General features: G+C 45.5%; 2 protein-coding genes across 4 annotated transcripts in view; one reads left to right on the forward strand and one right to left on the reverse strand.

The window, feature by feature from the left end:
- hps3 (HPS3 biogenesis of lysosomal organelles complex 2 subunit 1) overlaps positions 1 to 15,062 on the reverse strand; it is a 76,648-nt gene extending 61,586 nt beyond the window's left edge. The window contains exons 1-8 of one of the 3 annotated variants that reach the window (XM_085989837.1): positions 14,797 to 15,062; positions 14,066 to 14,359; positions 13,386 to 13,904; positions 11,559 to 11,730; positions 9,185 to 9,270; positions 6,140 to 6,332; positions 2,002 to 2,083; positions 1,232 to 1,383 (exon numbers count right to left, since the gene is read on the reverse strand). In XM_085989837.1, coding sequence (XP_085845963.1) covers positions 1,232 to 1,383; positions 2,002 to 2,083; positions 6,140 to 6,332; positions 9,185 to 9,270; positions 11,559 to 11,730; positions 13,386 to 13,904; positions 14,066 to 14,279 — 1,418 coding nt within the window. In that variant the 5' untranslated portion in view covers positions 14,280 to 14,359; positions 14,797 to 15,062. Of the gene's footprint in view, positions 1 to 1,231; positions 1,384 to 2,001; positions 2,084 to 6,139; positions 6,333 to 9,184; positions 9,271 to 11,558; positions 11,731 to 13,385; positions 13,905 to 14,065; positions 14,360 to 14,696 lie in introns of all 3 variants that reach the window. The other 2 variants (XM_085989838.1, XM_085989836.1) reach the window with 2 other exon arrangements.
- A 1,157-nt stretch (positions 15,063 to 16,219) lies between these two features.
- LOC147115533 (transmembrane protein 145-like) overlaps positions 16,220 to 25,507 on the forward strand; it is a 58,254-nt gene continuing 48,966 nt past the window's right edge. The window contains exon 1 of the mRNA XM_085989840.1: positions 16,220 to 16,338. Coding sequence (XP_085845966.1) covers positions 16,234 to 16,338 — 105 coding nt within the window. The 5' untranslated portion in view covers positions 16,220 to 16,233. The remainder of the gene's footprint in view (positions 16,339 to 25,507) is intronic.

A 25,507-nucleotide genomic window follows, 5' to 3' on the forward strand; every position in this document is an offset into this window, starting at 1 on the left:
ACACAGGACCAGATCTAAGATTGCCTGCCCCCTGGTTGGTTCAGTTACATACTGCTCAAGGAACCCATCCCTAATACACTCTATGAACTCTTCCTCAATGCTGCCATGCCCAATATGATTAGTCCAGTCAATATGAAAGTTAAAATCCCCCATGATTATAGCTGTTCCCTTATTACAAGCCCCAACTATTTCCTGATTTATACTCCGACCAACAGAGTTGCAACTGTTAGGAGGCCTATAGACTATGCCCACTAGTGACTTTTTCCCCTTATTATTCCTTATCTCCACCCAAACTGTTTCACTATCCTGATCCTTTGACCCAATATCATTTCTGACTATTGCAGTGATTCCATCCTTGATTAACATAGCAACCCCACCTCCCTTTCCTTCCTGTCTGCCCTTCCTAATTGTCAAATACCCTTGTATGTTTAGTTCCCATTCATGATTATCTTACAGCCATGTTTCCGTAATGGCCACCAGATCATACCCATGTGTAGTTATTTGCACCGTCAACTCGTCAATTTTGTTACGAATGCTGCGTGCATTCAGATAAAGAACTTTCAAATATGTTTTCTGACAATTTATTCCTGCTTTTACCCCTTTTACTACTTTACCTTTATCATTATACATTCTGTCCCTTCCTGACATGCTCTGGTTTTTAATTCCCCGACTGCTACCTTGCTCTATTGCCTTCTCCGCTGTCATTTTTATTTTTTGCTCTCTTAAAACCTCCCCCCCACGAATTAGTTTAAAGCCCTCTCTACAGCCCTAGTTATTCAATTCGCCAGGATTCTAGTCCCAGCACTGGCCAAGTGAAGTCCGTCCCAACGGAACAGCTCTCTCCTGTCCCAGTACTGATGCCAGTGTCCCAGGAAGCAAAACCCATTTCTCCCACACCAGTCTTTGAGCCACGCATTTAACTCTCTAATTTTATTTACCCTAGCCAAATTTGGACGTGGCTCAGGTAGTAATCCAGAGATTATTACCCTTGTGGTTCTGCTTTTTAATTTGGCCCCTAGCTGCTCAAACTCCCTCAGCAGAACCTCCTTCCTAAGGTAATAAAGATTGACTAGCAAAGGGGTCAACGGTTCAATTAGGGACCCGATCATCAGTGACTGTTCAGGTTTTTTTTGTCTTTGATTCACATGTTGCCCTTTAGATTGAATGCTCCAGGGGATGCTCTCACATTCAAGTGACATGGAATGGTAGGGTGCAGGAACTTTGTACTTACGATCCTTTCTTTGACTCATTTCGTCTATCTTGGACACTGACCTCTGCCTTGGCCAGCAGAATTAAGTGGTTTCTGGAATGGCACGCGGCTCTTAGTCCGATAAAGAGCTGCATGCGCAAGGCGCACACCGGCATGAAAAATGGTGGACAGGCCTAACCAAAGAGAAACACCAACAGGAAAAACAATTATATAGGTTGGGGAATCAACAGGCAAAGACATGACATTTAACATTAAAGTGTACTTAACCTGCCCCACCCCACCTTGTTTGAAATGATCTAGATTGATATTTCAGAGAAAAATACAAGATTATTGTCTGGCAGCTCAGCTCACTTGTTAATACTCCCGCCTCCGAGCCAGATGGTGGTGGTTCAAGTCCCCCACCAAGGCATGAACACATAACTAGGCTGACACGCCAGTACAGTATTGAGGGAGCGCTGCATTGTTCGAGGTTGTGTCTTTCAGATGAAATGTTGAACTGAGGCTCTGTTTGCCTGTTCTACTGGATGTTGAAGATCCCATGGCAGTATTCAAAGAAGGGTACGGAATTCTCCTAGTATCTTGGCCAATAATCCTCCCTCAACCAACACCATTAACAACAGCTTAATTAATCGTTCAACTCTTTTAGGAACGACATCGTTGCCACAGAATGGTTGCTACAGTTGCACGGACAAAAATGCTGTCAGTACACTGTGATAAGGTGTTGTACAATTCTTTTTTGAATCGCTATGTAGTATGAATGGTCACATCTGCATTCTAGTGTAAAAAAGTACCTTGTTGTTTGTGTCCATCTCTGGATCCTTATCTCGAGCAGCTACCGCACTGCATCTGACTGTGTAACACAGCAAGTTATTCCTGTCATGGAAGGGGGAGACAACAGTATTACAGTCAGGAACCAACTAGAGCTACATTTGTGCATTTACTAACTGGTGAATACATCTCTACTGAGATAGTGGAGACCAAACAGCTTGTGTTGCAATAGTTGGCGGGTTGTCATGCTATAGTGTTACACTGGATCTAATGTCATCCATTGGGTAGCACCCTCGTCTGAGTCAGAAGGTTCAAGTCCCACTCCCAGAGACTTGAGCACATAAAGCTAGGCTGACACTCCAGTGCAGTACTGAGGGAGTGCTGCACTGTCGGAGGTGCCGTCTTTCGGATAAGACGTTAAACCGAGGCTCCGTCTGCTCTCTCGGGTGGACGTAAAAGATCCTATGGCACTATTTTGAAGAAGAGTAGGGGAGTTATTCCCTGTGCCCTGGCCAATATTTATCTCTCAATCAACATCACTAAAAAAAAACAACAGATTATCTGGTCATTATCACATTGCTGTTTGTGGGGTCTTGCTGTGTGTAAATTGGTTGCCGTGTTTCCTACATTACAACAGTGACTACACTTCAAAAATACTTAATTGGCTGTATAGCATTTGGGACGTTCGTTGGTAGTGAATAGAGCTATAGAAATGCAAGTCTTTCTTTCTTTTAGATATTCTCTCAGGTCCAATGTCACTGGTCATTCATGTCCCCTACAATCCTGAGCGCACCTTTACTGTGACGGACTGAGATACTCTAGGAAAATAAGGCATGATTGTAAAACAACAAACTAGTTTATTTTACATAAAATGCATTAATGAACGGAATACGGTTTACATAATGAGATTAATTTATCTCCTACTGCTTCCCATTCCATAAAATATGAAACTCTGTCATTGTTCTAGGAAAAAAAAAGCTCATTTTCAAGCTAGCTGTTCATGTGTTCCTCGGTTACAGGCTGTACCCACTCGTACGCCTGCCTGGAGTCTCTGTCTCAAGAGAAAGTGAAAGCATAAAGAAGAACAAAATGGAGAGCGAAAACAGGAGATCAATGATCCTCCTCTAATCCCTCACTCAGAGGAGATCGGCCCACTGAGCCTTCAATCAAAGTTACCACCCTGACTGACATGCCTCGAATTTGATGTAGGAGCCAGTGTGTATGTTTAGCTAAGGCCCCTGCCAGGGGCGTTGAATGAAAAATATTCTATCACAATGGTGAGAAATGCTTAGAATTACATCCAGCAATTTGCATCCTCTCAAAACTAACGTAATATGCAAATGTAAATAGTCTGTTGGCTGTTCGGTTTCTCTTTGGGAAGCTCGTTAACACTTCCAATCACGCAGGTCTCTATTCATTGCGGCCTATTTAACATTTCAGATCGCCGTAGCTCCATGTCTGCTGACTAATGGCAAGTCAAATGATGTTGTCTCTGTGGAGTTGACCCTTTGTAAACTGAATCCAACCTTACTACAACAACAACCATAACAACTTGCATTTATATAGTGCCTTTAACGTAGTAAAACTTCCCAAAGCACTTTGCAGAAGCGTTATCAAACAAAATTTGACACCAAGCCACATAAGATGATATCAGGGCAGATGACCAAAAGCTTGGTCAAAGAGGTAGGTTTCAAAGGAGCGTCTTAAAGAAGGAAAGAGAGGTAGAGAGGCGGAGAGCCAATCCAGAGCCGAGGGCCTTGGCAGCGGCCACCGATGGTGGAGCGATTAAAATCGGGGATGCTCAAGAGGCCAGAATTGAAGGTGCACAGATTATTGGAGGGTTGTAGGGCTGGAGGAGGTTACAGGGATAGGGAGGGGCGAGGTCATGGGAGGGATTTGAAAACAAGGATGAGTATTTTAAAATCGAGGCTTGGCTTAACCCAACCTAATACAGGAAACTCTTTGGTATCCGACACCGGCATGTTGCCGGTTGATGAAAAATTCCGGATGACGGAGAGGGTTATCTACCGAGACTATTTTTAACAAAGAAAAATAAAAAAATCAAGAAATGTGCAGAATACAGTAATTGGATATTCACCTACAGAATGTTGTGTTAAATGGATGGTGGAAGATGCTCGATTAAGTACAGTACTGCCAGTTGAGGGTAATGCAATGCAATAACTACCAGCAGCGTGGGAGACACACAGTACCCCTGTAAAATGGCAGATCAGAAGAGACTACCGGCAGCGCAGGAGAGTCAGACTCCTGTTACAGGGGTACTCTTGTTTGGACAGAGGGTACTCTTTTTGTTTGGAACTGTTACAGGGGTATTGAGGTGTTCCGACATCCGACAGCGCCAAGAAGCCAGTAGTGGCAGTTTGGAGAACTACCCCCACTGACTAACTCGGCCACCGTGGGAGACTCGGACTCAGCAACATTGCCGGTTATTGAGGTGTTGTTTTCGGAGTGAGAATTTTGCCGGTTAATAGAGAATTCCGGATATTTAGGTGCCGTTTAAACAAGAGTTTCCTGTAACATAATATAAAACTAAAATAAATTGGCTTGCAGGCCAGAGGTAAAGGGCCAAAAGCGATACACAAGATTTAGAATTTTGCTTCTCTGCTGACAGTGGAATTGACTCTAAACCATTATTGTAGAGGGGCTGCAATGAAGGCTCACTAGATTGATTCCTGGGATGAGATGGTTGTCCTACAAGTAGAGATTGAATAGATTGGGCCTGTATTCTCTGGAAGAGGTGATCTCAAATGAAACGTGTAAAATTCCTAAGAGGGCTTTACAGGGTAGAAGCAGAGAGGTTTTTTCCCCCCTGGCTGGAGTGTCTAGAACTAGGGAATCATAGTCTCAGGATAAGGGGTGGGCCATTTAGGACGGGGACAAGACAAAATTTCTTCACTCAAAGAGTTGTGAATCTTTGGAATTCTCTACCCTAGAGGGCTGTGGATGCTCGGTCGTGGAGTATAATCAAGACTGAGATCGATAGATTTTTGGACACTAAGGGAATCGAGGGATATGGGGACCGGGCGGGAAAGTGGAGTTGAGGTAGAAGATCAGCCATGATATTACTGGATGGTGGAGCAGGCTCGAGATGCCATACGGCCTACTCCTGCTCCTATTTCTTATGTTCACCTCTGGATATGTGTATTTGAATACAGCTCAAGGCATTGTCCAATGGGCAATTGCAACTGCTTGTAAACATTTGCAGAACTCCAAATAGCACTTAAACTTTAATGTTGAGAAAGGCAGCTCCCTTGTCAGCATTAAGGTGATCTGGTAAACTGTATGCGCATTTTTGAAACTTGGCCTCACACTGCACCTAAATTAAACTCTCAGCCGTGGCTCAGTCAGTAGCACTCTCACCTGAGGTCAGAGGGTTGTGGGTTCAAGTCCCACTCCAGAGACTTGAGCACAAAAATCCAGGCTGACACTCCAGAGCAGTACGGAGGGGTTGCTGCACTGTCGGAGGTGCCGTTAAACCGAGGCCCCGTCTGCTCTCTCAGGTGGGCTTAAAAGATCCCATGACACTATTTCTAAGAGCAGGGGAGTTATCCCTGGTGTCCTGGCCAATATTTATGTCTCAATTAACATCACTAAAAAAAACAGATTATCTGGTCATTATGACATTGCTGTTTGTGGGAGCTTGCTGTGCGCAATTTGGCTGCAGCGTTTCCTACAACAGTGGCTACACTTCAAAAGTATTTCATTGGCTGTAAAGCACTTTGGGTCATGAAATGCGCTATATAAATACAATTCTTTTTTTTTCGTTGTACTGCTTGCGTCAATGCAAAGCCAAGAGTCACTGTGCATCAATACAAACTGTTTGTAGTGTAACAACCCTGACAAAAGAAAACTACTAGGCACTTGGTCTAAGCGTTAAACAAAGCTTTAATCAACTGTTTTACAACATGGAGGTCTAGTTGTGTCCTTCACTAGTTCCTGTTAAGAATGTCCTGCGCAAGCTGGGCCCGTGCCCGAGTATTTATACTCTCCCTGGACAGCGCCACCCGTAGGCCGCTCAGTATTATTTCATGAGTCTTTCTTTCATGAATGACTGATTCATGTCAAACCCTATAAAGGTTCCCCTGCACCCTTGAGCTCCGATAGCAGGACCACAGAGTGTTTCTTGTCCAAATTTCGTCGTACCTGGTAATGACGTGCAGGAACTGGGGACTAAGCACTGCTTGCCTGGCCTTTTCTGGGTACTTGTAGGTGGAGAGCTGTTGCACCATATTGCCAACAGCGTACAGGTAGCCTACGTGTGGCAATGAAAAGAAACAGAAGAGGCTGAGCATCTGCTTCTCCTTCCTCCCAGGGAGTCTGTCCGATTCCAAGTCTCCTAGGCCAAAACACAAAGTAAGATGAGAAGTGGAGCTATTTTTATTTATTTAAAAAACATAATAATCATGGCTAGAGCCATCTGGTGCATCAGCTTAATTTTGAGAGAGGTTAAGAAGATAATATGCAGATGTAGAAGCCAACTATTTGTCCATGTGTTATGCGGCAATCTGCAGTAAATGTACTGGCAACACTTCAAACATTACTGGTGGATCTCCCATCGCGGTGCACATGGTAAGTTGGATGGTGTGCAGCTGTGCAAGGACAGGAGTATTATAGCAGAACGTATTATTCTGCTGCCAAGGTACAGCGGTGTTTAAATGGCCTGTACCTTTAAGGTTACAAAGCTTAATTGCTGGGAATTGGTATAGCCTGAAGTGAATTAGAAGGTGTCTTAGGTTTCTTTCGTGCGCAAGGTTTAAAAGATGCTATTTGTTCATGAGCATGTTCCCCGTCAGGCCAGTTGTGGTCTGTTGCTGTTTTTTTTGAGTCACATGAAAGTGTGGCACAGACTATGGGCCCGATTTTGTGGATTGTGTGGGAAATGGTCGGATTCCCCGAATGTGGGGTTTCTGACACACAAAAAAATGGGTCAGCTAGCTGGACGCAATTTTCCCTCAACTGGCCAATTAATTTCCAGCGTGTGGGCAGCCTTGCTAATTGTCCATTTCCAGTCAGGAAGCCCCACAGTATGATGTCATCATTCGTGGTGCTTTCAAGGTCCACAGCAAGCATTGCATCCTCTGAAGGCTTCCAAACGACCCATACAGGATGGCAGAGGAGCCTGCAGCAGCTGTACCCCGAGCTGCCTTCAAATTCGACGAAGCTTCACTGCAGGCATTATTGGATGGGGTTAGGGCCCACAGGGAGGTCCTCTTCCCTAGGTCAGGCAGGAAGAGGCCTCCCAATAAGACCAAGGCTGCATGGATGCAGGTGTCAGCAGATGTCAACTCGAATGTGCATGTTACCTTGGCATCACATCTCTAACTCCTTCCTCTACTCCCCCACAGTACCATCCAGAGCCCCCGTCCCCACTGTGGAGGAAGAAGAGGCTGTGCAGCCAGACTCCTCAGAGGAAGCTCCAACCTCTGAGGGCGCAGCGTCAGCAGAAGTAAGCGCACCCAGCACCAGCGCATACACACTCACCTCGGGACATAGAATAGTGTTGTCACCTGGTGTTTCACAGCTCACAAGTGAGCATCAGCAGATTCTGGAAACAGGGACAGCAGTGGAGAGTCCTCATCGGAGGGCGCAGGACTCTGCCAGCTCAGCTCTGCTGCATGTCAACCCTCTGCCTCTGGGTCCATCCGCAAGAGAAGAGGTGATGGATCTCCATGCACAGATGCAGGAGTCTCTGGCAGGTTTTGTCTCCAGGGTCGCTGAGAGTGTGGAGCAAATGGAGGAGTCCATAGCGACCATCAGCAGAGCCTTTGTGGAGTCATTGGCGCATGAACGCATCACCATGGAAAGGTTGGCAACCTCCATGGAGGAGATAAGTCGCCAGGGTAGGGAAAACATGGTGAGTGCTCATAAGAGAATGACATCTCTTGAGGAGTGTTGGCCATCTATTGAACAGAGAAACCAGACCTTCATGGAAGTCCTTCTGAGTAGGACTGCCAGTGCAGAAACGGATCCCCATGGCCCCCTAAAGCGCAGCAAGGTGCTCTCAAGCCACTTCCAAGTGCTGGCCCCTTCTGGCCTGTGCAGCTTCAGGTGAGTGAGCAGCAGCCTGGTGCTCCTGGTGCTCATCCTGCTGTTCCTGGTTCTGCTGCTGCCGCCTCTGCTGCTGGAGATCCTCTAATGGCAAGAAGGGAAGGAAAAAAAGGTGTCCCATGCTTCTCGTAGATACCTCCGCTGAGGAAGCGCTGAGTGAGGGTGGCGAGAGGGGCTTCCCAGGAGATCACATTGGAGAAGTGTGTGAGGCTCCAACCTTCCACAGCTGTGCCTAAGCCTTGAAGTAGCCCCAAGGCTGCAGCAACAAGGTCCTTCAACATACAAATGCTGTCCCTTTAAATCGCAGCTTTCCCGAATGACCTGCAGCTGCAAGCAAGCAAGCCGGCAAGCTTCACGCCAGGTTTCATCAGCGGGGTTCCCCGCAGGCGTGTTTAGCGTGGGGAACCCCTGAAAATCGCAAGGGCAGCCTAAAATGGCATTAAACGTGCCAATAATTGGTGATTGGCGGGCGGGACTGATTTGGGTCGCTGAGAAATGGCGGTCCGAAAGTCGGACGGGGCGGGGAATCGGGGGGGTTGCGGCCCACCATTTCGCCGATTTTCGGCCCCCGGCCGCCTGAAAACCCGCCCGACGGCTGGCAGAAAATCGGGGCCTATGTGTCAGATGCAAAATTTGATATGTGCACAATAGAGAGAAAAACAAATTAGCTGCTCCCCCATGGCATTACTCATTGACAAAAAAAGTATAATTTATGCATCTCTCTTTACATAACTGTCTCCCTGTTGAATCCTCCTCTAAATCTTTGGTGAAAACTCTACAATACCATTAAGACATGCGAAAAAAGGAATTTTGTACATACACCAACTTAAAAAAAATCAGGGAAATAGGTCCCAAAAGAAGTTTGTCCTCCACTTCTTTATTGTTCCCCTTCCCCCTTTGCCGTTCTCTCTCCCTCTCTCTCACACACACACATCAACTTGGCTCAGTTGAAGTACTTTCACCACAGAGTGAGAAGGCTGTGTATTCAAGCCCCACCCAGAGTCCCAGCACAGAATCTAGGCTGAATCTCCAGAGGGAATGTTAGACACAAAATCTGGCTGATGCCCAAAGATAATCAAGTAAAGCTCTAGAATATACACGCCACACAATCCAAGGCTGGTGTGCTATAGGTTACTGTACCTGTAGAGTACATTGGGAGTAACTGAAGGGAATGCAGAGAGGTCTCCTCAACTGAGTAAATGTGGGATAGATCTGGAGCAAAACGCCTTGGGATAGAAAAACATCAAAATTACAATTTATCTTTCAAAATTATAGATGTTCAGCATTGAAAAAAAACATTATAAATCGGAAGGGGAGAATAAATTGAAGGGACCATTGTTGCCAGGATGCCGTGTTGCTTTGCCTAGTGACTGGCTTATGCTGCATGAACAGACACCCTGGGAATAAGTTACTTTGTCTCAGACCCTAGAAGCGAGTGAGTTAGTGAGGCTAGAACATAGGAGAATGTTTTGGGAAGGGAGGCTTTGGGGAAGAGAATTTAAAAAAAAGAGCGACTTGCATTTATATAGCGCCTTTCAGGACCTCAGGATGTCCCAAAGTGCTTTACAGCCAATGAAGTACATTTGAAGTGTAGTCACTGCTGTAATGTAGCAAACGCAGCAGCCCAATTTGCACTTTTGCTCGGATTCTTTTGCCAATCACCTTAAATCTGCGTCCTCTGGTTACCGACCCTCCTGCCAGTGGAAACAGGTTCTCCTTATTTACTCTATCAAAACCCTTCATAACGACAGAAAATAGATTTTATTTTTGAAGCAAGGACCCAGCACATTGTGGAAATTACGTCCCGTTCACACGCTACCATGAAGAAATTATGCGGCCTTGATAGTGTGATAACTCAAAATGATCTGATCCAGTTCCAGTGTAAATAAATAAAGAGAGGCGACAACAGACATATCTGTATCAAGTGCGCGGCCCTGCCCATTGGTGTATAAAGTAACAGTGTTAATTGTGCTTGCGATTCCCCATATAGCAAACGAATTTCTTGCTTTCTCTTTGCTGGGAGGTTCCCAGCGCTATGTACCATCCATGGCTGCAGACTTGCTTGGAGACCTTTACCAATAGAAGAAAGAAAGACTTGCATTTCTATAGCACCTTTCATGACCACCGGACGTCTCAAAGCGCTTTACAGCCAATTAAGTATTTTTGAAGTGGAGTCACTGTTGTAATGTGGGAAACGCGGCAGCCAATTTGCGCACAGCAAGATCCCACAAACAGCAATGTGATAATGACCAGATAATCTGTTTTTGTATACATATATAGGTTGAGGGATAACTACTAGCCAGGACTCCCCTGCTCTGTTGAAATAGTGCCATGGGATCTTTTACGTCCACCTGAGAGAGCAGACGGGGCTTCGGTTTAACGTCTCATCTGAAAGACGGCAACCCCCGACAGTGCAGCACTCCCTCAGCACCGCACTGGAATGTCAGCCTAGATTTATGTGTTCAAGTCCCTGAAGTGGGACTTGAACCCACAAACCTTCTGACTCAGAGGCAAGTGTGCTACTAACTGAGCCACAGCTGACACAATGGCACAAGGACCCAGGCAGCTCCCTGTACTGAGCATCTCTCCATGACAGCACAGCCGAGATCAGGAATTCACTGTAAGGTAGACCACAAGCGTGAACCCAAGGCCGACCACTTCAGGACATAAGACACTGGAGCTTCACTGCTCTGCCCTGTACTCAGCGAGTTTCTTATTTCAGCCTTACCATCAAAGGGGTGGCGGGTGGGGGAAAGTAACTGACTGGAGGGAATTAAAGCAAAACTTAAAATTGTCCCATGCTGCTGTAGTCCATCAAATAACTAGCTAGATTTCCAGTAGCCCAGAGAGAAACGTTGTCTCTTTGGCCTCGTCACCAGGGTAGAGTGCATGTCGCAGGTGTGAATAACCAAGAGTGACTGGTTAAGTAAAAGTACACATTATTGCAAAATGATGTCCCCATTTTGCATAATCTAGCTTAAACCCAACAGGCAAAGACAATTTAAGAGCAAAGAGTATTTATAACAACAACTTGCATTTGTATAGTGCCTTTAACACAGTAAAATGCTCCAAGTCACTTCACATGAGTGTTATCAAACAAAATTAGGACAGATGACCAAAAGCTTGGTCAAAGAGGCAGGTTTTAAGCAACGTCTTGAAGGAGAGAGAGGTAGCGAGGCGGAGGTGTTTAGGGAAGGAATTCCAGAGCTTGCGGCCTAGGCAGCTGAAGGCACGGCTGCCAGTGGCGAAACGATTAAAACTGGGGATGTTCAAGAGGCCAGGATTCAAGGAGCGCAGTTATCTCGGAGAGTTGCAGGGCTGGGGGAGGTTACAGAGATAGGTAGGGGCGAGGCCATGGAAGAATTTGAAAACAAGAGAATTCTTTTTTTTTATAAATCGAGGCGTAGCCGGACAGGGATACAATGTTGGTCAGCGAGCACAGGGGTAAAATGAATTTTATACACAAGCCTGCAGAGTGACATTTTACAGATGCCAAAGATCGACCTTGCCTCACCTGTAGAGAATCTGCCGTAGGCACAAACTATTCTGCAGCTCAGTCGTCAAACCCTCCACACCTGTCCACTCCAAACTGACCGAGACTCCTGATTCAGACGTGTCTTCGCCAAGCAGTTCCAAAGGACTCTGAAAGAGGACAAATTCATCCTGTCCTTGGCTCAGAGTCGCTGCTAAAAGAAAAGCACAAATGCAAAGATCAGTTAAAAAAACGATACTTTAGGACTGCTGCATGGAGACAGCCTGGGAGCAGAGACATCCTATATAGCGTTCTTCCTCAGTGACATCCTGAATCAAAACACTGGGCTGTGAGCAACACTGCCCAACGTTATGTGGGTCATTTTCAATTTCAACGGGGGCTGAAAACCATCCGTCGCCAATCGGCTGCCCAATATACACCCCGCCTGATGTTCCGTTCAATTGAAAGAAAGACTTGCATTTCTATAGCGCCTTTCATGACCTCAGGACGTCGCAAAGCGCTTTACAGCCAACGAAGTACTTTTTGAAGTGTAGTCACTGTTGTAATGTAGGAAACGCAGCAGCCAATGTGTGCACAGCAAGCTCCCACAAAAAGCAATATGATAATGGCCAGATAATCTGTTTTCCGTGATGTTGATTGAGGGATAAATATCAGCCAGGGCACCGGAGAGAACTCCCCTGCTCTTCTAGTGTCATGGGATCTTTTACATCTACCCAAGAGGGCAGACATCATGATTACGGCAAGCGATTGGTTATTGCTAATGTTACTGCCCCAGATATTTCTTAATACAAAACTGTGGCTTTCAAGCAGCAAGTCCCACTCAATGCAGAGATCTGCAGGATTTGTCAGGGATTTTTGCACTGCACCAGCTTTCATAATGTTGTCTGAGCGGGTAGGGGCTGTTTGAAGCTTTTTGTTTTGCCCACCCATCCCAACAAATGTTTTTCTCCTTCCCTGCCCCTCACCTGAAGTACTGCCCCCTCCCCCCCTTCCCTTCGCTGCGGTTTGGTGCTACCTGCACTGATGCCTTGTCCACCATGCCATTCGTCATCTGTGAGCTCAGGTAGACAGCGTTGGCAGATTTTTTTGACTGTGCTAAAAGGGAGGGTGTCCCAGCTGAAAATCGAATTGTATCCATACCTGATATCCACCCGTATACACTTCTCGCAGGAATTGGTCAACAACCTGGCCAACTTTCACCTCCCTGCCCTCAGGGCTGCCAATTTTATCACCCCTCCCACTAACGCAGCGGAGGTCAGTTAGAGGCCCCCTACCCTGCTAACGTAAAGAGAGACTTGCCTTTATAGAGCACCTTTCACGACCACAGGACATCCCAAAGCTCTTTACAACCAATGAAGAATTTCTGAAGTTCAGTCACTGTTGTAATGTGGGAAACGCAGCAGACAATTTGCGCTCAGCAAGCTCCCACAAACAGCAATGTGATAATGACCAGATGATCTGTTCTCATGGTGTTAGTTGAGGGATAAATATTGGTCAGGACACCGGGGAGATCTCCCGTGCTCTTCTTCAATATAGTGCCATGGCATCCTTTACATCCACCCGGAGGGGGCAGACAGGGTTTTAACGTCTCATCTGAAAGACGGAAACCATTGACAGTGCTGCACTCCCTCAGTACTGCACTGAAGTGTCAGCCTAGATTATATGCTCAAATCCCTGGAGTGGGACTTGAAGCCACAACTTTCTGACTCGGAGGCAAGAGTGTCGCCACCTGCCATCTATGTAGAACTCAGTACCAATGTTACCTTGCGTAGAATTGAATATTCCATAATACTCTAGCAGCACAGGGCTGGAAAATAATGTACACGATTTGATGAATTCACTACACACCTTCTGCAGGCTCATCTTCCCCATTGTAAATGTTCTTGTGGCCTGGCGCTGCTTCCTGAAGGGTCTGCTGCTGGCCCGTGCTCTCCACTTGTTGGGAATGCTCCAGTTTTAGCACCAGCACTTCCAGGTCCGTTACCATGGCCAAGCAGCCATTACAAAAGGCCACTTCCAGCAGGTTCAAACTGACATGCACGATCAGGAAACGCTCAAAATCTAACACGGGGCTGTCTCCGTCCAGCATCTCTTCCTTCAAGCGGAACAACACCATCTTATCGCGGCACCCGACCATCAGATCTCCCTTCACCGGACAACAGGAAATGGAGACCGGGGGCTCGGAAAGCGGCACTTCTACAATTTCCATCTGATCCTTGGGTGCTCCTTTAAAGGGAGCCTGCAACACATGTCCCACCATCCGGATACCAACTCGTGATCCCCCCTGGGCTTGGCATCTTCTCCAATTCAAGTAGACACGGAGGGAAAGCACCTTGTTCTTCTCCTCGATTGCAGCAAGATAGTCTCCTGAAAAAAGGTCGGGCACAACATAAACAAACCAAAAGACATTATTTAATATAACTAGATCATTTATTATGCAGTCAAATACGGTTCATTGTGCAACGCCTTTATTTTTAAAATGTCATTTATTGCAATTGAGATCAGTTCTATGCGGAAACATCATTTACCTGTTTCGCTGTATGTTATTTTCTGGACTTTCCCAAGGGTGACAAAAGTGCAGATGGGCTCACATCCTCTCTCTGTAACGCGAAACGCTTCTATTTTACAGCCAGCCGAGATAACGAAGAGCGTGTCGCGCCCGCAGCAGAAAGTGTCGGGTTCGCGTTGAACGGGGACGATCAGCTGGGAGGAAAACGGGTGACAGTTGTACACTCGCACCATCTCCAAAGCTGTTACTGCTCGCTCAGAGGAATGAGGTGCAGGCGGAGAGACCAGGCGCGGGTCGTTGGCCCGTTAAATTGCTAGGATCAGAGGGAAAGGAAAAATGCACATTCAAGCATCGGCAGTCTGTTCATTAAACACATTCTCAGAAAAAAAAACACATTAGCTCAACTTGCATAACCGGTAGAGAATTTAAAAACTTAAGATTGCAATTTAATGTGTGCAAATTAACTCCAAAACCAGACTATATTTATAACCAACAATTTATGCAATCACAACACAATCAAAATACTGCGGATACTGGAAATCTGAAATAAAAACAGAAAATGCTGGAAATACTCAGGTCAGTAAGCATCTGTGGAGAGAGAAAGAGAGTTAACGTTTCAGGTCGATGTCTGGGCAATTTATGCAACCAACCGATTTGCAGAAAGGTTATTTTGCTCCAGGTTCACATTGTTGCATTTTTCCCCTTTGCAGAGGCTGCCTTGCCGGATTATGTTGCTCCCTAACTCTGCACCTTGACTTGTTGTTTGCTCAGTTCTCCCACTGCCGTCCTTGGCATCGGAATGTCACAAACTCCGGTCCGCTTCCGCAACCATTGTGACAGCCGAGACCATTGGATCCTTGTCTCAGCCAATTGGAATCGCCAGACCCGGATCGCGCCGCTGTCAATCAAACGAGGCCAGCCAATCGGGACAGGAGTCGGGACGTCAATCAAGGTCAGTGCAGAAATCATTTTCAAGAGAACAAGAAAAAGCATTGACATAAAAAACTGCGGAAGTCTGTAATAGGAACAGAAAATGCAGGAAAACACTCAGCGGGTCGGGCAGCATCTGTGGAGAGAGAGAGGGAGAGAAACAGAGTTAACGTTTCAGGTCGATTACCTTTCGTCAGAACTGGAAGAAGTTAGAGATTACATAGTTGCAGAGAATTTACAGCACAGAAACAGGCCATTTGGCCCAACTGGTTTATGCTGGTGTTTACACTCCACACGAGCCTCCTCCCACACCTTCTGTTCCTTTTTCCCTCGTGTGTTTATCTAGCTTCCCCTTAAATGGATCAATGCGATTCGCCTCAACTCCTTGTGGTAGCGAGTTCCACATTCTAACCACTCTCTGGGTAAAGAGGTTTCTCTTGAATTCCCTGTTGGATTTATTAGTGACTATCTTATATTTATGGCCCCTAGATTATAAGTTTTTAAGCAACGTTCACTTTTAAAACGTTCCATTCATATTTGTCGGGATGTTGAAACATTCCTGCCATTAAAATATATTAGCAGCATCCAGTTAATAATGATCTGGTGGGATTAAAGCCAATGTGAGAATTAAAATTAAATGCAACACAAGATTTCCGTATAGACTATCATTCACAAATCACATGCAGTGCTGTCTTGTGATGGGAACCGTTGACCCGCCCCCTTCTTGTAATTGGTTGAACTAGTTACACATCCCGTCCAATAACAAGCGGAAGATCCATAAATCGCTTGTTGATTGGTTCAGCTACCTGTCCATCAGCGTGGACCTGGCATTTATTGGTTACATTCGTTGCCAATCAAGAGGCGAGGGTCGGGCCGGCGATAAAACAATTTTTTCCTGTAATAAATTGCAATGCGGGTTGTAAATAAGATGAATAAAAAGTAAACCCATAGATTTTTTTTTTAAATTATGTAGGTAAAATCCTGATGATGCAACATCTTCTGGTGACTGCTGTCAATGCAACTTAGGACAGGGGTCCCGCTTTAAGCTCTCTGCCCGCTGATTGGTTGGCCGCGCCATCAATCGCTGCGGCGGTGAGCCAATGAATTAAATGACCCGCCTTCTTCGTGCGCGTTACGTAACACGTCTTCGTGGCCTTGAGGCGAACGTACGTGCGCGCGTACGCCCCAGTCGTTAGGCGCACGCGCACCTGCCGTTAGGGGCGTTGCTCCGCCGTCCAGTCGGTGCCGAGCGAGCGGATGGGTTGGTGTGCGCCAGGAGGGCTGTTACTATGTACTTTGTTCATCATTTGTTTATCAATAGTTAGTGGCAAGTACGAAGTAGGGAAGTTAGAGACAGACAAGGTAACTTTAAAGTGTGAATATTTAAATATGTGGTTCGGGTAACGGTTAGAGCCGCAGCCCTTGCTCCATTGGCTGTCACGTGACGCCTTCTGGCCAAGTTGACCAAAGGATAACAACAACAACTTCTATTTATATAGCGCCTTTAACGTAGTAAAACCTCCCAGGGCACTTTGGAGGAGTATTATAAGACAAAAAAAATGACATTGAGCCACATAATTAGGGCAGATGACCAAAAGCTTGGTCAAAGAGGTAGGTTTTAAGGAGCGTCTTAAAGGAGAAAAGAGAGGCAGAGAGGTTTAAGGAGGGAATTCCAGAGCTTAGGGCCTAGGCAACAAAAGGCACGACCACCAATAGTGGAGTGATTATAATCAGGGATGCTCAAGAGGGCAGAATTAGAGGAGTGCAGATAGCTTGGGGGGGATTGTGGTGCTTTTTAAAAATTTGTTTATGGGATGTGGGCGTCGCTGGCAAGGCCAGCATTTATTGCCCATCCCTAATTGCCCTTGAGAAGGTGGTGGTGAGCCGCCGCCTTGAACCGCTGCAGTCCGTGTGGTGAAGGTGCTCCCACAGTGCTGTTAGGGAGGGAGCTCCAGGATTTTGACCCAGTGACGATAAAGGATCGACGATATACTTCCAAGTCAGGATGGTATGTGGCTTGGAGGAGAACTTGGAGGTGGTGGTGTTCCCATGCACCTGCTGCCCTTGTCCTTCTAGGTGGAAGAGGTCACAGATTTGGGAGGTGTTGCCGAAGAAGCCTTGGCGAATTGCTGCAGTGCATCTTGTAGATGGTACACACTGTAGCCACGGTGCGCTGTGGTGGAGGGAGTGAATGTTTAAGGTGGTGGATGGGGTGCCAATCAAGCGGGCTGCTTTGTCCTGGATGGTGTCAAGCTTAATGAGTGTTGTTGGAGCTGCACTCATCCAGGCAAGTGGAGAGTATTCCATCACACTCCTTACTTGTGCCTTGTAGATGGTGGAAAGGCTTTGTGAAGTCAGGAGGTGAGACACTCACTGCAGAATACCTAGCCTCTGACCTGCTCTTGTTGCTACAGTATTTATGTGGGCATGGACTGCTTCATTATCTGAGGAGTTGTGAATGGCACTGAACACTGTGCAGTCATCAGCGAACATTCCCATTTCTGACCTTATGTTGGAGGGAAGGTCATTGATGAAGCAGCTGAAGATGGTTGGGTCTAGGACACTGCCCTAAGGAACTCCTGCAGCGATGTCCTGGGGCTGTGATGATTGACCTTCAGCCACCACAACCATCCTCCTTTGTGCTAGGAGGCTGGAGGAGATTTTGGGGGGGGGGGGGGTGGTGAGGCCATGGAGGAATTTGAAAACAAGGATGAGAATTTTGAAATGGAGATGTTGCGTAACCGGGAGCCAGTGTAGGTCAGTGAGCACAGGGGTGATGGGTGAATGGGATTTGGTGTGAGTTAGGACACTGGCAGCTGAGATTTGGATGACCTCAAGTTTACATAAGGTAGAATGTGGGAGACCAGCCAGGAGTGCATTGGAATAGTCAAATCTAGAGCTAACAAAGGCATAGATGAAAGTTTCAGTAGCGGATGAGCTGAGGCAGGGGCGGAGACGGGCGATGGAATGGTGCTTATATCCCAGTTGAGGACTTGATTTTTGTTTTAGGTAGAAGTTTGCAAGGAAGTACATAGTCAACAACTGACCTATTTTGTGTGTTATTAGAACATAACATAAGAAATAGGAGCAGGAGTAGGCCCTTCGAGCCTGCTCCGCCATTCAATGAGATCATGGCTGATCTTTTGCCTCAATTCCATTCACCGGCCTTATCGCCATATCCCATGATGCCCTTACTAGTCAGAAATCTATCATACGAACATACAAATTAGGAGCAGGAGTAGGCCACTCGGCCCCTCGAGCCTGCTCCGCCATTCAGTAAGATCATGGCTGATCCGATTACTCCACATTCCCGCCTCCCCCTGATAACTTTTCACCCCCTTGCTTATCAAGAATCTATCTACCTCTGCCTTAAAAATATTCAAAGACTCTGCTTCCACTGCCCTCTGAGGAAGAGAGTTCCAAAGACTCTCAAACCTCTGAGAAAAAAATTCTCCTCATCTCTGTCTTAAATGGGCGACCCCATATTTTTAAACAGTGACCCCTAGTTCTAGATTCTCCCACAAGAGGAAACATCCTCTCCACACCCACCCTGTCCAGACCCCTCAGGATCTTACATGTTTCAATTAAGTCACCTCTTACTCTTCTAAACTCCAGCGGATACAAGCCTAGCCTGTCCAACCTTTCCTCATAAGACAACCCGCCCATTCCAGTAAACCTTCTCTGAACTGCTTCCAATGCATTTACATCCTTCCTTAAATAAGGAGACCAATACTGCACACAGTACTCCAGATGGGGTCTCACCAATGCCCTGTATAACTGAAGCACAACCTCCCTACTTTTGTATTCAATTCCCCTCACAATAAATGATAACATTCTATTAGCTTTCCTAATTACTTGCTCTACCTGCACAGTAACCTTTTGCGATTCATGCACTAGGACACCCAGATCCTTCTGCATCTCAGAGCTCTGCAATCTCTCACCATTTAGATAATATGCTTTTTTTATTCTTGCCAAAATGGACAACTTCACATTTTCCCACATTATACTTCATTTGCCAGATCTTTGCCCACTCACTTAAGCTATCTACATCCCTTTGTAGCCTCCTTATGTCCTCTTCACAATTTACTTTTCTACCTATCTTTGTGTCATCAGCAAATTTAGCAACCATACCTTCGGTCCCTTCATCCAAGTCATTTATATAAATTGTAAAAAGTTGAGGCCCCAGCACTGATCCCTGTGGCACACTACTCGTTACATCTTGCCAATCAGAAAATGACCCATTTATGCCTACTCTCTGTTTCCTGTTAGCTAGCCAATCTTCTATCCATGCCAATATGTTACCCCCTACATCATGAGCTTTTATTTTCAGCAATAATCTTTGATGTGGCACCTTATCAAATGCCTTCTGGAAATCTAAGTACAGTACATCCACCGGTTCCCCTTTATCCACAGCACATGTTACTTCCTCAAAGAACTCCAATAAATTGGTTAAACATGATTTCCCTTGCACAAAACCATGTTGACTCTGCCTGATTACTTTGAACTTTTCTAAGTGCCCTGCTATAACGTCTTAGCTTCTAACATCTTCCCTATGACAGATGTTAAGCTAACTGGCCTGTAGTTTCCTGCTTTCTGTCTCCCTTTTTGAATAAAGGAGTTACATTCGCTATTTTCCAATCTAATGGAACCTTCCCCGAATCTAGGGAATTTTGGAAAATTAAAACCAACGCATCAACTATATCACTAGCCACTTCTTTGAAGTCCATTAGGACCTGGGGACTTGTCAGCCCGCAGCTCCAACAATTTGCTCAGTACCACTTCCCTGGTAATTATAATTTTCTTGAGTTCCTCCCTCCCTTCCATTTCCTGATTTACAGCTATTTCTGGGATGTTACTTGTATCCTCTATAGTGAAGACCGATGCAAAATACCTATTCAATTCAATTCAATTCAATTTTATTTGTCATATATGCAGCAGACGTGTGTACTGCACAATGAAATGTTGATTTTTACGAGTCCTCCCAACATTGGAATAAATATGGCATAACAATGATAAAAATACTAATAGAAAGACAGTAATAATAAATAAAACAACAGTAATAAATAATAAATTAATCATTCATGAGTCTTATGGCCTGGGGATAGAAGCTGTTTCGAAACCTGTTGGTACGAGACCGTATGCTTCGGTATCTCTTACCGGACGGGAGCAGGGCGAAGATGTTGTGGCTGGGGTGACTCGCGTCTTTAATGATTCTCAGGGCCTTCCCCCGGCACCTCAGCAGGTAGTTTAATTCCTATAGTGTGTTGTGCAGCTTTCACTACCATCTGTAGAGCCTTGCGGTCTGTGGCGGTGCAGTTGCCATACCAGGTAGTGATGCAGCCGGACAGGATACTCTCGATGGTGCACCGGTAGAAGTTGGTGAGAATCTGGGGGGCCATTCCAAATGTCTTCAGTCTCCTGAGGAAGAACAGGCGCTGGCATGCCTTCTTGGTTACAACGTCGATGTGATGGGACCACGTTAAGTCCTCCGTAATGAATACACCCAGGAATTTGAAGCTGCTGACCCTCTCGACCTCAGCCCCTTCGATGTAGATTGGGGTGTGTCCCTCCCCCTGCCGCTTCCTGTAATCCACGATCATCTCCTTTGTTTTGCTGATGTTGAGGGAGAGGTTGTTGTACTTGCACCATTCCCCTAGGGCTCTTACCTCCTCCCTGTAGCCTGTCTCATCGCCATCTGTGATCAGGCCTATAACGGTAGTGTCATCAGCAAACTTGATGATGGAGTTGAAGTTGTGCGTGGCCACGCAGTCGTGAGTAAACAGGGAGTACAGAAGGGGGCTGAGCACACAACCCTGGGGAGCTCCCATGTTCAGGATCAGTGTGGAGGAGGTGTTTCTGCCTATTTTCACCACCTGGGGTCTGCCCGTCAGGAAGTCCAGGAGCCAGTTGCATAGGGAGGTGTTAAGTCCTAGCTCACTGAGCTTGTTGACAAGCTTGGAGGGGATAATGGTATTGAATGCTGAACTATAATCAATGAACAACATTCTCACATAGGTGTTCCTCTTATCCAGGTGTGATAAGGCAATGTGCAGTACAGTGGCGATGGCATCATTCATAGATCTGTTTGGGCGGTAGGCAAATTGGAGTGGGTCCAGTGTGTCAGGTAGTAACGAGTTGATGTGGGTTTTGACCAGCCTCTCAAAGCACTTCATGATGACAGAAGTGAGTGCTATGGGGCGGTAGTCGTTTAAACAGGTTACTTTTGTTTTTTTGGGGACTGGAATAACCGACGTCATCTTGAAGCAGGTGGGGACTACAGACTGGTACAGTGAACGGTTGAATATATCCGTAAACACGGCTGCCAGCTGGTCAGCGCATGCGCTAAGGACACGCCCAGGGATTCCATCTGGACCGGGTGCTTTGTGGGTGTTCACTCTCTTAAAGGTCTTGCTCACGTCAGCCACGGAGATTGAGAAGACCCGGTCGTCCTGAGCCACGGGCGCCCTTGTAACAGGCCAGTTGTTGTTGGCCTCAAACCGGGCGTAAAAAGTGTTAAGCTCATCCGGGAGAGAGGCATTGCTGGGGCATGACACAGTTGGGTTTCCCTTTGTAGTCCGTAATAGATTGTAGTCCACTCCACATCCTTCGCGAATCTGAGCTATGATAGTGTGACTCCACTTTGTCCGTGTATTGTCTTTTTGCATTTTTGATGGTTTTTCTGAGGTCGTACCTTGATTTCTTGTACTCATCCATGTCCCCAGAGTTGAATGCGATGGACCGTGCTTTTAGCATAGCATGGATATCGCCATTTACCCATGGTTTCTGGTTGGGAAATGTTCGTACAACAATCCTCGGAACAACGTCGTCTATGCACTTGTTTATGAAACTAATGACTGAATCTGTATATGTGTTGATGTCATTGTCCGAGGCATTCCGAAACATATCCCAGTCAGTGGAATCAAAACAGTCTTGTAACATAGCGTCTGATTGATCCGACAACCGTTGTAGAGATCTCATCACAGGCTTTTCCTGTTTCAGTTTCTGCCTATAGGTGGGTAGCAGCAGGATGGAGTCGTGATCTGATTTGCCGAAGGGAGGGCGGGGGAGGGCCTTGTATCCATCCCGGAATGGAGTGTAAACGTGATCTAGCGTGTTCTTGGCTCGCGTTGGGCAGGTGATATGCTGATAGTATTTAGGCAGTACTTTCTTCAGATTGGCTTTGTTGAAATCGCCAGCCACGATGAATGCAGCCTCTGGATGGGAAGTTTCAAGCCTGCTAATGATCCCATACAGCTCGTTTAGTGCCCTATTTGCGTCGGCCTGTGGTGGAATATACACCGCTGTAATGATCACCGATGAGAACCCTCTCGAGGTAGAAGGGTCGGCATTTGATCATCAGGTGTTCAAGATCGGGTGAACAAGAAGATGCAAGTAGTTCCACGTCGGAACACCAAGAATTGTTGATCATAAAGCATACTCCACCCCCTCTATTTTTCCCCGAGTCCTTTGTTCGGTCTAGCCGGTGAATGTTGAATCCCTCTGGTTGAATGGCCGAAGCTGGTGTCGATGGATCAAGCCAAGTCTCAGTAAAAATCAAGACATTGCAGTTCTTAATGTCTCGCTGGAAGGTGAGCCTCCCAGAGTTCGTCCAGCTTATTGTCCAGTGACTGCACATTCGCCAGGAGAATACTCGGAAGGGGGGTGTGGTGTTCACGTCACCTCAGCTTCACTAATGCACCTGCTCGTCTGCCCCGCTTGCGCCGTCGTCGCTTCCTGATCACAGGAATGAAGTCAGGTAAGCAGGTGGGAGGGTAGATGGTAGTAGCAGCAGAATCCCAGTTCGAAAAATCGGGGATAGGTCCTATATCTCCGGACGATCTTATGTCCAGAAGTGATTGACGGTCGTAGCGGATAAGTGAAGAAACAGTACTTACAAAATTGTTTAATAATAACAATAAAATAATAAATAAAGTGGAAAGTTGTGGACGAGCTCGTAAAACAGCGACTACCCTCATAAGCCATACAGGTCGGTTAAACAGTAGAATATTTTTTAAAAAACAACTAAACTACTAATACTAAAACTAGAATGCTAAATACTAAACAGTAGAATACTAAAAAACTAACAGTACGATATATTAAAATACAACATTAAATACATTAAATACAACATTAAAATACCAGTTGGGGAGCTCATAAAACAGCAGCCATACAGGTCGGTTAAACAGTAGAATATTTTTTTAAAAAAACAACTAAACTACTAATACTAAAACTAGAGTGCTAAATACTAAACAGTAGAATACTAAAAACTAACAGTACGATATATTAAAATACAATATTAAATACATTAAATACATATAAATAAATTAAATACAACATTAAAATACCAGTTGGGGAGGAGCTCGTAAAACAGCAGCCATACAGGTCGGCGCTGATGTCATTTGCCATCAATTCAACTGCCATCTCCTTATTTTCCATTATTAATTCCCCAGACTCACTTTTTATAGGGCCGACGCTCACTTTGTTAACTCTTTTTAAAATATCTATAGAAACTCTTACTATCTGTTTTTATATTTCTAGCTAGCTTTCTCTCGTACTCTAATTTTTCTCTCCTTATTAATCTTTTAGTCATTCTTTGGACAGAATATAAAAAACAGCAATCTTCTGACCTGCCACCCATCTTTGCGCAATTATATGCTTTTTCTTTAAGTTTAATACTATCTTTAACCTTTTTAGTTAACCACGGAGGGTGGGTCCTCCCCTTGGAATTTTTCTTTCTTGTTGGAATGTATATATTCTGTGTATTCTGAAATATCCCCTTAAATGTCTGCCACTGGAACTCTATTGACCTATCCCTTAACCTAATTTGCCAGTTCACTTTAGCTAGCTCTGCTTTCATGCCCTCATAGTTGCCCTTATTTAAGTTTAAAACACTAGTCTTGGACCCATTCTTCTCTCTCTCAAACTGAATGTAAAATTCTATCATATTATGATCGCTGCTACCTAGGGGCGCCTTCACTATGAGGTCATTAATTAATCCTATCTCGTTGCACAATCCCAGGTCTAGTACAGCCTGCTCTCTGGTTAGCTCCAGAACGTGCTGTTGCAAGAAACTATCCCGAAAACATTCCATGAACTCCTCATCTATGCTACCTTTGCCCATCTGATTTTCCAGTCTATGTGCAGATTAAAATACCCCATGATTATTGCCGTACCCTTCTGACAAGCTCCCATTATTTCTTCCTTTATACGCCATCCTACCGTGTGGTTACTGTTAGGGGGCCTGTACACCACTCCCACAAGTGACTTCTTGCCTTTATTATTTCTCATCTCTACCCAAACCGCTTCTACATCCTGGTTTCCTGAACTTGGGTCATCCCTCTCTATTGTGCTAATACCATCATTAATTAGCAGCCACCCCTCCACCTTTTCCCACCTTCCTGTCCTTCCTAAATGTCATGTACCCTTCAATATTCAGGTCCCAATCTATGTCATCCTGCAGCCCTGTTTCTGTAATGGCTATCAGATCATATTTATTTATTTCTATTTGCGCTATCAGTTCATCTGTTTTGTTTCGAATGCTACGTGCATTCAGATGCAGAGCCTTTAGTTTTGTCCTTTTATTATTTTTGTAACTTCTAGCCTTATCTGTTGATTTACTCTTAGATTTGTACTCTCTATCCCTTCCTGTCACGGTCTGTTTATCATTTCCCATATTAATACCTTTCTCTATTGCCTTGTCTCTAATCTTTGAATTACCACATCTTCCCAAATTTGATCCCACGCCCCCAATATTTAGTTTAAAGCCCTCTCTACCGCCCTAGTTATACGACTCGCCAGAACACTGGTCCCAGCACGGTTCAGGTGAAGACCGTCCCAACGATACAGATCCCAGTTTCCCCAGTACTGGTGCCAGTGCCCCAGGAATTGAAACCCATTTCTCCCACACCAGTCTGAGCCATGCATTCATCTCTCTAATTTTATTTACCCAATGCCAATTTGCTCATGGCTCAGGTAATAATGCAGACATTATTACCCTTGAGGTTCTGTTTTTTAATTTAGCCCCTAGCTGCTCATACTCTCTCAGCAGAACCTCTTTCCTAGTTCTACCTATGTCGTTGGTACCTACATGGATCACGACCACTGGCTCCTCCCCCTCCCACTGCAAGTTACTCTCCAGCCCAGAGCAGATATCGACTTCTGTTTTGAATATACCCAATGACTGAGCCGCCACAGCCCTCTGGGATAGAGAATTCCAAAGATTCACCACCCCCTGTGTGAAGAAATTTCTTCTCATCTCAGTCCTGAATGGCCTACCCTTTATCCTGAGGCTGTGGCCCCTGGTTCTAGACTCCCTAGCCAAGGAAAACATTCTCCCAGCATCTACCGTATCAAGCCCTGTAATAATTTTGTATGCTTCAATGAGATCCCCTCTCATTCTTCTGAATTCAAGAGAATACAGGCCTAGTTTACTCAATCTCTTCTATTGGAAAATCAAATCTCATAAAATAATCTGTCCAATCTCCTTATTTCCCCCTCTCATCCATTTCTGCATATAATTCAGAGAGGGATC

The sequence above is a fragment of the Somniosus microcephalus genome, chromosome 6 (assembly GCF_052327205.1).
Source record: "Somniosus microcephalus isolate GS21.2 chromosome 6, FLI_Smic_1.0, whole genome shotgun sequence".
Lineage (NCBI taxonomy): Eukaryota > Metazoa > Chordata > Chondrichthyes > Squaliformes > Somniosidae > Somniosus > Somniosus microcephalus.